This window comes from Mustela nivalis (assembly GCF_964662115.1).
Source record: "Mustela nivalis genome assembly, chromosome: 16".
Classification (NCBI taxonomy): Eukaryota; Metazoa; Chordata; class Mammalia; order Carnivora; family Mustelidae; genus Mustela; species Mustela nivalis.
Window position 1 is genome coordinate 41,020,728 of NC_139035.1, and position 12,711 is coordinate 41,033,438.

Below are 12,711 nucleotides of genomic sequence, written 5' to 3' on the forward strand. Positions count from 1 at the left end.
AGGGGGCGCCACCAAGGCACTCACGTGGCTTCTTCCCAAGCCTGATCTGGCCCAGCGAGTGCAAGCTTCGGTCTGGCCTTCTGTCCCGGCCTCAGGCTTGGGGAGGGGGGCCGGTGGTGGTCGGGGGGAGGCGGTGGCAAACAAGCTCCCCGAGTGGACGCTAGGATGTGAGGCCATCTCGTGGACAGCAAGGGCATGGCTCATCCCAATCAAAGACCGGCCAGACACGGGGGTGGGGGGCACCCGTGGCGACAGATTCGGAGAGGGCCACTACAGCGGGTGGTGCACAACCCGGAGCTGAGCTCCGACTTTCCGCAGCGCGGGACTCAAGCAGAGCTGGAGGCCGGCTCAGGGACGGCCCTCCTGGGTTGCCCTGCTGCGGCCTCGTGCGCGCGCGGCGCGCGCCCGAAACTTCCCCAGGCCCTGCGCCCTCACTGCACCGACGGGCCTCTCCTGTCTCTACAGTGCACCTCTATCCCCCTCCCTGCTCCTCTGCCCCAGGCTGGAAGGAACGGGGTCGGTGGTGACTGTGGCGGAGGGACGGAGTAGCAGACACGCGAGCGCGGCGGCCCCGCAAATGCCGGGGACCTGCGCTGCACCATGCGTGACCTGGCAGTCCCGGGCTGCTCTCGGGAGTGGGACGACCCTGGCGGACTCCGCTCCCCGCCCCCGCACCCCCGGCCGCGGTCCGGATCAGTGGCTGGATTCCTCCGACTCAAAGAACGGCGAGGAGGAGAAGCAGGAGGACTCGGACGACTCGGGCACCAGGGAGGCGGGCGCACGGGCCTCGCCGTCGCGGGGGCAGTCGGGCGGGGAGGCGGCGGGCGGCGCGCCGTCGGGGGCCGCGCTCAGCAGCCCCTGCAGGTACTTGATGTAGCGGATGGCGGCGCGCAGGGTCTCCACCTTGCTGAGCCGCTTCTCGGCCAGCGCGCCCGGGAGGTGGCCGCGGAGGCGCGCGTAGCCCTCGTTGACGCACTTGACCCGCTGCCGCTCGCGCTCGTTGCGCTTCTGGATGAAGGCGGGCTCGAAGGGGTAGTCGTACACCCCGAAGGCCCCGGGGAAGGGCACGTAGGGGAACACGCCCGCGTAGGCGTCATAGTACTGTGGCTCGGCCGGGCCCGGGTACAGCAGTAAGGGCACGTTGCCCAGGGGCTCGGCGGGGGGCAAGGACGCCCGGCGCGGAGGGGGCACGACGCCCAGCTGCATGCAGCTTGGGGGTGCCAGGGGCCGCCGGTCCACCAGGGCCCGGCAGAAGTTATTGTTCATGGTGCCGCGTGGAGCTGGACCCAGAGTGAGACCCTCCCCGAATCGCCCCTGCTTGGGGTCTGCACGGTCCCGACCACCGCAGGGACGAGTCACATCGCCAGCAGCAGCCCTGGGATACCAGGATGGATCAGCACTCCTCTTCGCCCTTTGGGATGGCCTCCGAGGTCTCCCTGACGGGAGTCATCGCTGTGGCCCGGTGTGGCTCCTGGCAGAGGCTCAGCGGCACCCTCTCCGATCCAGCCGATCCAGCCGTTGTGCCGCAGGGCTCCCGGGACCCCTGCCTTCCGCGGCGCCCATGGACAGGGCAGCAGGCCTCGGCACCCCACCTCCTCCTGAGCCCAGCATGGGCATCTCCCACGGGCACTAACCCTGGGACTTCATACTTGGGGCCATGGGCACCCCGTTCTTGCTCCTTACCGCCTTGGGGATCCCCCCTGCTGCTGGGCCACAAACCGCCGGCTGTTGTGAGGAGTGTGCCCGCTGGGCTCAGGGAAATGTTTCTAAAAAAGGGGAGAGTGAACGTATCAATTAGGAATTGTATTAGGGGCTCTTCTGTGTCACCCCACCCCAACCCTCCAAGGGGATTGTAGGCACCTGAGGGGAGGCACCTGTGGCCGCTGAGAAGGACAGGGACAGAGCTGGGTTCAAACCTGTGTTCATCCTTTCATGGCTGGGGGACCCCTCTGTGTCCTGGTTTCCACAAAGGGAGATAATTCAACATCCCTCACAGGACATTAATAATAATATGTGAGAATCAAATGAGAAAAAGTATACTAAAAAACACCTCCTGGGCCCGGCTTATAAAAAGTGCCCAGTGACCCTACGATTTAACAATCATACTACTAGGTATTTACCTAAGAATACAAAAATACTAATCCAAAGGTATATATGTACCAAAGTTTATAGCAACATTCTCTACCATAGCCAAATTATGGAACCTGCCCAAGCGTCTGTCCTTTGATAGGTGAATGGAAAAAGAAGAGGCGGTTATATATCTACAATGGAGTATTATTCAGCCATTAAAAGGGAGGAAACCTTGCCATTTGCAACAACAAGGATGCAGCTGAGAGTATAATGCCAAGAGAAATAAGCCAATCAAAGAAAGACAAATACCATAGGGTTTCACTCATAGAATTGAAGAAACAAAACGAATGAGCAAAGGGGGAAGAAAGAGAGAGAGAGAAAGAGGCAAACCAAGAAAGAGACTCTTAACTATAGAGAATGAATTGCTGGTGACCAGAGGGGAGGGGGTGGGGGATGGGGATTAAGGAGAGCACATGTGATGAACACCTTGTATCATATGGAAGTGTTGGATTTCTAGATCCGACACCTGAAACTAGTAATTACGCTGTATGTTAACTTACTGGAATTTAAAGTAAAACAAACAAATAAAAAGTGCCTGATGATGTTGTTTCCTTTGAGAGTGGGGATCATTAGGTCTTATGATAGATACCTTCTAGGGCCTTCTATCCAAAGTCTTCCATCAAAGACTGCTTATTGAACTAGCACAGTGGCCACCATGAGTCCCCCAAGGTGGGTAACTCTTTCCTGAAGGAAATGAATCTGATTCTGAGAGACTCGGGTGTTGCTGGGACTTTCCCAGGCCTCTGCCTGGCGGAGCAGCAACACCAAAGCCTTCCTTGTCCCAGTGCCCGTGGATCCCAGCTGTGCCCTCTCACCCTGGCCTGGGCTTCTCCTTTGTGGCACTTAACGAAAGTGTCTTTTCTCTCACCTCTATGTGCGCAGAGCCCGGCCCAACTCCTGGCCTGGAGCAGACGCTGCTATACAAAAGTTTGTTGAGCGGGCCAGAAGTCTGGGCAGAAAGTTGGGCTTGTCGGGGTCGGGTTCAGTTACACACAGCCTCTCCCAGGCTCTAGGAAGCTGTTATCTCAGAAATTAAGTGGCCCACACTGAATTTAAGTGCCACCAACCCTCATTACATGTGGTGAACAGATTCAGCCTGGGTCTAGTTTCCTCCAGAAATCCTCTCAGGCCCCATTCTCCCCACTTGTGTGTGTCTCTAGTGTCCTCCAAATGCAATCTTAGCACCTGTCACGCTACTCTACCATCGTCCTCCTCATGGAAGAGGGAGTGACGGAGCAAGCTGCACCCACATGGGGCGCGATGGGGCAGCGGGAGGCCTTGGACACTGGGGAAGGCCTTTCTGTGAGACAGAAAGGGGTGAGCTCTCTCCCTGGCAGGGGAAGGTCGGTGACTCAGATTCTCGGGGGGCATCTCCTTCTGCACTTTCTCATCTTTGTCCTTAACTGGTCCCAACTCTGTCACCAGCTAGCTCTGCCCTCCATGCTGAATGAAAACCGGGAACAATCAACAGTGAGTCTAAGTGTCATGGAGACTTGCGTCTGGTCTCAAGAGCGGAAGCAAATGTGCCAGACATCGGGACAAATTCACAGAACCCGCCCCTGCTCAGCAGCCTTTCAGGGCTCCCTGCTGCTTTGGAGGGAAGATTCTAGAAAATCTCTTTCTAACAGACTCCCAGCTCCATCAGGAGCATTCTCCTCCCGTCACTCTCTGCTGACCTCTCTCCTTGGCTTCTACTGACAAGCCCTGGGACCCTTTAAATAGTTTTCTTTTCCCCACTCCTGCCAACATTTGAGAGAGTTCCTGCCCATGCTGACTGCCTGAGCTCTGCAGCTCCCACCATGGACTTGCAGGGTCTTCTGAATCTTCAGCCAGATTGTAAGCCACCAGAGGCCAGGGCTTGGCCCTTCATTCTCAGGTAATGCCTGCTGCCCCTTGCCCAGTGTTGGGTACATAACTCTGCCGAGGATTATTCGCTAGCAGTGCTCTGTTTTGGTAAAACATGGGATCTAGCCTGTCCTCTCCCGGGTGACCCCTGTCTATTCAAATTTGATTTCATTATTCAAATTTAATTTGATAACCGTCAGAAGCTTAGTGACAATTTTACAAAAGTAATTTAATATCTATTTGTGTTGACTCAATATTCAATACTTATTTATGTTCCAGACTTACTGTTTCCATTTTTTTCATCAAACTATTCAGACAAGTGACAAACCGCCTTCAAACTCTCGAGTCACTTCTCTCTTTACTGGGAGGAAAGAGCTGATAACCTGGCCAGGAGCCCAGGGAAAGACACACCCGCAGCTGCCTACGGTTCCTTCTTCTGCCGTCGAATCCCCCACCCCAGACCGGAAGCCTAGGGCCACGGTACACTAGGTTATCACCGAGAGGCAAGAGAACCGTTCACTCAGCACTTATTAACTAGGGGCCTTGTGTACACGAGGGGTTGCTCTGGGCAGTGGGATAGAGCAGTGAACAAAACACTGCAGTGAAATAATAGTAAAGATAATCCTAGCTGTTAGTTATTATTTATGGTGTGGGAGGCACTGCGCTCCATGCTTTCCATGGACCACCCCCATTTTACTTCCATGCCGTTCTCGTGAGGTCGGTGCTAAGATTACCCGGTTTTATAGATGAGGAACCGGAGGGTCATTAAAAAAAAAAAAAAAAAAAAGGCAACAAACCTAAAGAGCCATATCCTCCTCGAACCCTCTCTCCCCACCCCTTCCCCCAGGATGTCTCCCTGCAGCTTCACACCTGAACCAAGGATCAGAGGGGCTTGTTCTGGCCTAACACAAGCATCTTATTAAATTATGATTCTCATTGGAGGGGATGTCCCCCTGCAGATTCGAATAATCGTGCTTTGATTGAGCATCTGATCTGGTGAGAGGTTCTGCAGGTCACCTTGGTCAACCTTGGGAAGGGAACGCCCTTTTGAGGATAGTCTCAGGAGGGTGTCCACGGAGCTCTGCTGGTGGGACCGCAAGAATTGGGATGTCATCAGACTGAGTTAAGCACCAAGATCTGTACCCCAGGGAACCTGAGAAAGAGCCTCCTTGCTTGAGGTCAGACACCCTGAATCGTGGCATGGTCCTCACTCAAAGATCTGCAACCTGGGCCGGATCTAATCAGCAACCAAGAATTGCCCAAGCTCCCGCCCATGTCAGGGGACTGGGCAGAACCATTTGCTAACAGTGCCACCGTGTGGCGATGAGAGGCAATGGCAGTAGTTGACGAATGAAATTCCAGGTTGGGACCTCATGAGTGTGGAAGTTTAAACAAACTTCCCCCTGGGAACCGTGTTTCCAGATCTTTTGGAAATCTGGGGGGGGGGAAAAGAAGACCCTCCTCAATGAAGAGTCACTCAGTTTTCTGTTAACATGCACGAATTCTCTTCCTGAGTTTGTGAATCAATTCATATCCCTTAAACTTTCATTATACAGATACATAAAGTATGTATAATCAAGCATATTTTGTTATTTGTTTTGAACAGAAAATAGCACATTGTGTCAGTATTAGGCAACTCACTAGAGAGAAGTGTGGTTCGGAAGTAGGTATAGGATTTCCCCTCTACTCCCACCCCTCTCCCACACACGTTAGCAGTGGTGGGGGCTACGGACTGGGTCAAGTTCAACCAACCCACAGATTGCTTTAAGTAGCCACAAAATAGCACCTGTGGGCAAAACTGTCCACTTTCCAAAGGGGGCCTGGCTCCTCTCCGGGACTGAGGGCACTCCTTGCCCGTGGCATCCCTCCACTCCTCACTGTTCTGCCCCACGCGGGTTTAATTTCACCCTGGCATGGCAGAGTAGATGTGCTCAACGAGAGGCACCTGATGTTCTTCCATGAAGCTCATGTCATGACGCTTCCCCTTTTAGGATTGTGATACCCCGTACAGCTGCTTTGTGAAGGGCCGACTGTCATCAAAGTATTATACAAAGGATTCCATAACCCCCAGTACAACTTGCAACAGAGAGAGTAAGTTGTCCGTGGGGGTGTCCTGGGCTTCCTTCCCAAAGCCTTGCTGCTCCTAATGGGCAGCGTGAAGCATTTGCCCACCAGTACCAGCTCCTCATTGTCGCATGCTGCCAGAGTCGCTAACAGCACAACCCCCGGGAGAGCACAGGATTGTAACTTCTTGCTGACGGTTTCGTGAGCACTGCCTGCCGATCCCTGGCCCAGCCCTCTCCCAAGTGTCCAGGGGCTACTCAGCCCCGTCTCTCCACTTTGCCTCCTGCTATACTCTTGGTGGCCCCCAGGTGGCCAGCAGGTGCTCTCCCCAGAGCATCTCCTGACACGGACTCCTAACCAGGTTGTCAACTTTAAGCGAAAGAATGCCTGTCTTAGGCTTCATTTTTAAGACAACAGTATGTGCTCAATAAATGTTTGTTGATTGACACTGGGAGTCCTTGGGGAGGGCTGAACCATCATTTATCAAACAAATGGAGACGTGAACTTCCATCAGCCTGGACCACTTAAGGAGCAGGTAACATAATTTTCGACTTTCGTAGCTTCTCTCACTGTCTTCACTGGGACTGGAGCCGCAGGGGGGTGTCTGAGGTCAGCAACTGGCTGAACATGGACTGCATGGCTTCAGCAGTGGCTTTGGGGAAAGGGAGTTCATGATCTTCTGCTTCTCCTGCCTCTCTGAAAGATTCCTGCGGGGGACAGATGCAAGGTGGGGCTTTGCACAGCTGCACAGCCCCGCCATCCCCCGCTGCCAAAACCTGGGAGGATTTATAAGGAAACCAAGCACTCAAAATGACAGAGTGGGGGGCCTAACTGACGCAGTTGGTGGAGCATGCAACTCTTGATCTTGGGGTTGTGAGTTCGAGCCCCACTTTGGGTGTAGAGATTAGTTAATTAAAAAAAAAAAAAAGTTTCTAATGACAGAACTCATTGGCTTTGTGCTGTCATCTTGGACATCCCCGGGCTCCAGCAAGGTGGTCAATAAAACTGTTCCCCAAAAGCTCCGTGGTCAAATACTTTGAGAAGTGCAGCCCCTTTTACTCCCTTTCTACGAGATTCACAGGGTCCATTCGCATCCCAGAGAAAGCCCTGGAGAAAAGAAAGCTGTTTTGGGCTAACTCAGAAGTTCCCAATGGACCTCAGAACACTTCTTTTTCCCTTAAGACTGCTAACATCAAATAGAATACATTCCAGGGAGCTGTACCTTAAATGTTCATAATAAACATGTACACTGACTTTTTAAAGTAAAAAATGTCATAGCCCCCCTGGGAGTCTGTCTTGTAGCCTGGAACTCTTTCTAGAAGGATAACCTCACCACTCCCACCATAGGCATATGCAACACCCTCAAATGCATGTGTAACATACATAATCATCTTAGAATCTCAGGGATATCACGCTGGATCTGACCAAGGAGAAGGGGCGCCAGGCCCAGGGGCCCCACGCCCACAGAGTGCCTTTGGAGGGTTAGAAACGGCCTTAGCCTCTCAGTAGAAACGGGGCCTATGCAGGTTGATTTCAGCCCCTCGCGCTCCCCCCATCCCCCACGCCCACACTGGACCAGGCAGAGCTGCAGTGGCCTCGGCCCCAGAGCCGCCTGGCCTCACACTGCCTGCCATGCCATCCTTCCCGCCTCAGGTTCTAGAAAGCTCTGGTGGCTGCCGAGCAGCCTGTCTGTGGCACTTCCAGCAAGAGAACAGCACTGCAGAGTTTGGGCGCAGGATGGCGGAGCCGCGAGTGTGAGCACGGCGCGAGTGTGAGCACGGCGCCACTCTGCTGAGCATCTCCAAGAAAAGGAAAGGAGCGGAGAAAGGAACCTAATGGGGATTAGGAGCCTTCTGATGTCAGATGCTTTGCTTGCTGCTCTGCTCTCACTATCTCGTGCAACCCTCACCGGCCCCTCGCACTTCTGTTTCCAGAAGAGGAACCTGGGGCTCAGAGAGGTGAAGAACGCTGCTCGGTGTCACACAGCTTGGGTGCAATTTACCAGGGTAGGGTCAGGTTGGTATGGCAGGGTATGGCAGGGGTCCACCGGACATCTCCTGAGCTCCTTCCAGGATACTGCTGTGAACTGGGGCCCAGCATAGGACAGCTGCAACCACTGTCCCCAGCTTGACGAAGGAAGAAAGGACTGCATGTGGGTAGCAGTGCCCATCACATACCTAGTGCCCTCTTATGCGCCAGACACGGTTCTCAGTGTGCTCTCCTTACAGCCCGGGGGGTCGGGGTGGGGGGCAGCACCGACAATATCCTGTGTTACAGACGAGGACGAGAAGGCTCAGAGAGGCTAAGCAACCTGCCCAAGGTAACACAGCCGGTTCAGGCCAGAGCTAAGATTCATATCCAGGTATTTGGGCTCTGGAGTAAGCACTGCTCACTATAGTACTTACAGGGAGAAACCCCACCAGAGAAGTAAAACCAAAAGGAGTTGAGAGAAGGAAAAGACACCGAGCAGGATGTGAAGGAGAAAGCACTGTGCTACTATCTCAGTTCTGCTCCTGATGCCCCACAGCTGGGATGGGGGGACAGGAACACATGCCTGATCTGTTTGGTGATCAAATGGGTAAGTTCGTAAAATCATTTTGTGAACTATAAAGTTCCAGACAAATGTAAAAGGATTGTAGTTAGTAATTTTGTGATCACCCTTTTAAAAGCAGGAGCCACAGATAGGGGCCATCTCTACATACATGTTGGAAGGACGACAGCTAAGGGGTCGGGAAGATTTCTCAAATATCCCTTCAGGCCTGTAGTGAACTTTGGGGAAAAAAACTCATTCTTGCATTTACCACCAAGGGACTCGCTAGATCTACCTTCAGAAACAGTGACCCGCTGGCTCAGGGCCATTAAGAGCTTGGAATTCAGAGACCAGAGGACAATAGCTAACTTGGATATAAGATTTCCTCCATGCTGGCCACTATTGTAAGTGACACAGATAGGGGTGCTTACACACACACACACACACACACACACACACGGCCAGTAATTTAATCCTTACTACAGGGTTGGTATTCTCATTACCCTTATTTTGCATATAGGAAACTGAAGCACAGAGAGGTAAAGTAACTTTCTTAAGGTCACAGAGCTGATAAGTATCAAACTTGGCATTTAAGAGAAACTGGCATACACCTTGGGACCCGTTAGGCATCATCATTTCATCCAAGGGTAAGTCTTTTTTAACAGACTAAGAGAACGAGTAAAACCGAAATTCAAAAGAAAGACCATTCCAGTCGCTGCTCTTTCTACCCATACTCCCACCCTTGCCCCTGTGGTCAGTGACACCCCAAGGGGGAGGAACGATGCTATAGTCTAGAAGCCAGGAGGACATCTGGACTCCTCTGGATCCAAAGCCACCAGTAAGTACTAATGGGATTGGTGGACAGATCTCAGCGTCAGACAAGGCTGCTCCTTCCCCAGCCCTCAGAGGCCGTGTGAGTAGAAACAGCTCACAGGAGCCCGACGACCTCATGGTGGGGCGGGGGGTGCTGTTAGGGTTGCAGGAGGGTGGCTGGTGAATGAAAGACAAAGGGAAGGGACCTGGTCAACATTCTGATGGGAGTGCAGTGTTTCACCCGATTCTCCTGGCCAAAGGGGTACCAATACCTTGCCAGCACAAGTTGCTCTGGTGCCCGCTAGGACCGGTGCCTGTGCAGAGCCGGCGCGCGAGAGCACCTCTGAACTCCAGTGATGAATCTGTGTTCGTCTCAATCACAAAAACGAGGAAGGAAAATCATCCTACAGATGCCTTAAAGGCATGGGGAGGTCCAACCAGAAGTTCCGCAGGCAAGCTCGGACCGGGAAACTCGAGCTGGGCCTGACCTTCCCCCGATGGGGAACAGTCAGCTGCAGGTGGGGTACGCGGGCTGGGGGGCACCACGGGACATGACCCTGTGGGTACTGCTCTCATGAACCACCCCCTCAGCCCTGAGTAAGGCAGTTGCCTCCCTGAGGCTCCTGCCCTGAGCCCAGCACCCATCTCAGGCAGAGACCTGCGTTTGGGGGCCCATATCATTGCCAAATCAGGGAACAGTGGAAAAAGAGACTCTCGCCCCTTTGCCACAGAAGAAAGTCGCCCTCATAGGCGATGGGTATTTCATTGGTAAAAAGTCCCTCCGGGTCACTGAACAAAAGTCTGAGTTTCCCTGAGGCCCTTCCTGGCCAACTGTGGCTTGGGATCCTGGCTTTGCCACCTCCCAGCTCAAGCAGCCAGAGCCATCCTGTTCTATTTTCTCTTCTGTAGGTGGGGGACAGCAGTGGCACTTACTCCCGAAGGTCACGGTGTGGGTCCGGGAGGCCCCGCCAACATCTGCTGCTGTCGGGTGGGTGGGCACCGCTCTCCAGGCTCTAGAACTGCCCCACGCAAATCCTCCAGCTGCGCAGAACTGGCTCGTCCGCTACAGTGTGACTTCCATCATGTTTCTCCCCACTGAGACAATTTATAACTCTTCTTGTAACTGTCCACCTTCTTGGCCGGCCCTGAAGGTCCTCAGCGGGATGCCGCCCTCCCCCTCCTCTGACCTTCTCTCTCCGCACGTCATCAAATCAGCCCTTACCTCCAGGGTCTCTCCACACCAGCCTCTGCCTTCTCCCCATGACGCCCAGGTCTCTCCCCTCCCAGTGCCTCAGCCCCTGCCTTTCCACACATCCAAACTCAGCTCCCCCTCTGGAACCAGCCGGAGTCTGTCCTTGTCCGTGGAGACTTCTCTGCCCCTCCCATTCTGTTCTATTCTTTGTCTCCCCTGAATCCTAAAGCCTTTGCTTTGGCCATCACTGGTTTGGGGACCTTTCTCTCTCGGCTTGCCAATGACCTCGCCAATGACTTTGCTACATGTTTGCATCTTGGTCTCTCAAGGAGCCAGGCGGGATGGTGCCTCATGCCCTGAGCATCCTGCAGGGCCAGTGCTGCCCCTGACACCCAGGAGGTGCCCGGATGGAGCCCAAAGGTGGAGGGGCGATTCTGTGGCCAAGTGCGAGGTCCTACGTGAGCCCCGTCCACGTGATCCGCAGAATGCAGCGGGGTCGCAGACACTCACGAGCCACATCTAGTTTGTCTCATGCCCGTGGTGGAGCAGCTATACAGACCTTCCTGGCCTGAGGGTACAAAACTTTTCATTCCAAACTTCCTCTCACAGCAGCGTAAAAAGCATACGAACGAATAGAAGGAAAGACATTGTTTTCACGGGGACAGGATCTTGGCTCACTTCATAGGGAAGGGGGCTGCAATTTATTGCAACACACCTACCATGGGCTAGCAGTGTATTTAAGCCTCTCGTACTAACTTTTCTTCCCTGTGTTGCAGATGCAGGAACTGAGGCTGGGAGCGCTTCAGAGATCATGTTTCTAGGAAATAGCAGGATGAAAAAAAGCAACAAAATACTTAAACAGAACTTACTCTGTGCTAAGCGCTGGTTCTAAGTACTTCTCTCGTTTGATTCTCACAGCAGTGCTCTGAGGTAGGTATTATTGATTCACTTCACAGGGGTTGGAACAGAGACCCAGAGAAGCAAATGGCCTGTGGTCACCCAGCTACTAAGTTATGCAGCTGGGATTTGATTCTGCTCCAGAGGCTGTGCCTCCAACCACAGCCCTGTACCACCTCCTGCCTGTTCCCATGTTCAGAAAGAGAACCAAGCTCTCCCCTGCCCAGACCCTTCCCATTTTTAGCTGCTTTCCAGAAGACCTTTCCCCCAGCTGATTTCCACCCAGAAAACCCATACTTTAGTCTCTGGACACTGGCAGGCATCAGGCATTGGGCTAAACTCAGCGGCAGTGGACTCTCCCATGACCAAGTCCACAGAAAAAATTCCCAGTTGGTAGCAAAGCCCTTGGCAGCACAGCTAATCCTGCCTGCTCCCCTTAGAGATGGTTGCCATAATGCCCCCAGCAGGCGTTCCTGTCCTTTGGGGAGGAAAGCTCTCGGGGGTGACTAAGCCCTGAGTAAACTGTTCCCAGCTTCACTCCTCCAGGCCGGGTGGGGCCAGCACTGTTTCAGGACAAAACTCAAACACATCGCTCAGCCCAGACCTGCACAGTTACCTCTCCCAGGAGCACTCCGCCAGCACCGCTGCTGCCGCTCACAGCGATCTGTGGCTTGTGGGCCTTCGGGGGACAGAGGGATCTCCGGTGCTGCACCACCTGCCCTGTGGTGCCTTGAGCAGCCTCTGGCCCAGCTTCCCTGCCACAGCACCAGGAGCCAGGTACACTTTCCTGATTAAGCTTCAAACGGCGACACACCCAGAAGGGGAGGGAGGAGGGCGGTGGGGGTGGGGGGCTCCTCTGATCTGGGATCCACTCCCAAGGAGGAGAGAGGGCCACTCTTGGCCTCCTACGATTGGCTGCCCGGAGTCCAAGCAAGAGAATTGCAGCTCCAGCTGGAGCCAAGGGCGAGTGGGGATGCTGCTGTCCTCGTGGGCGGCTGCCCAGCTGAGGGCCAAGGTGGGGAGCGGCACACCTGGCCTGGGCTGGCCAGGGGGCTCCGAGAGGCTCTAAAATGGAAATCCGTGCCACAGGAGGGACTTGATTAGAGCTTAGGAAATGCCTCCTGAACGTGCAGGGTGCAAAGCCCAGGAAGGCACAGGGAGTCTCTTCTCGTGGGGGCAGTCCTTATGCTTACGGGAAGAAAACCCTCTCTTCCCAGCGGCTTTAGGACCCCAGTTTGGG

The 12,711-nt window shown here is 54.1% G+C and overlaps 1 protein-coding gene across 1 annotated transcript; it reads right to left on the reverse strand.

Annotated features, from left to right (window-relative positions):
* Positions 1-693: 693 nt before the first annotated feature.
* Positions 694-1,865, reverse strand: ASCL5 (achaete-scute family bHLH transcription factor 5; the record flags this gene model as incomplete). The annotated part of the gene is made up of 1 exon (XM_082702564.1): positions 694-1,865. Exon 1 carries the CDS (start codon positions 1,264-1,266, stop codon positions 694-696), a length of 573 nt encoding a protein of 190 aa, XP_082558690.1. The 5' UTR covers positions 1,267-1,865.
* Between the last annotated feature and the right edge of the window lie 10,846 nt (positions 1,866-12,711).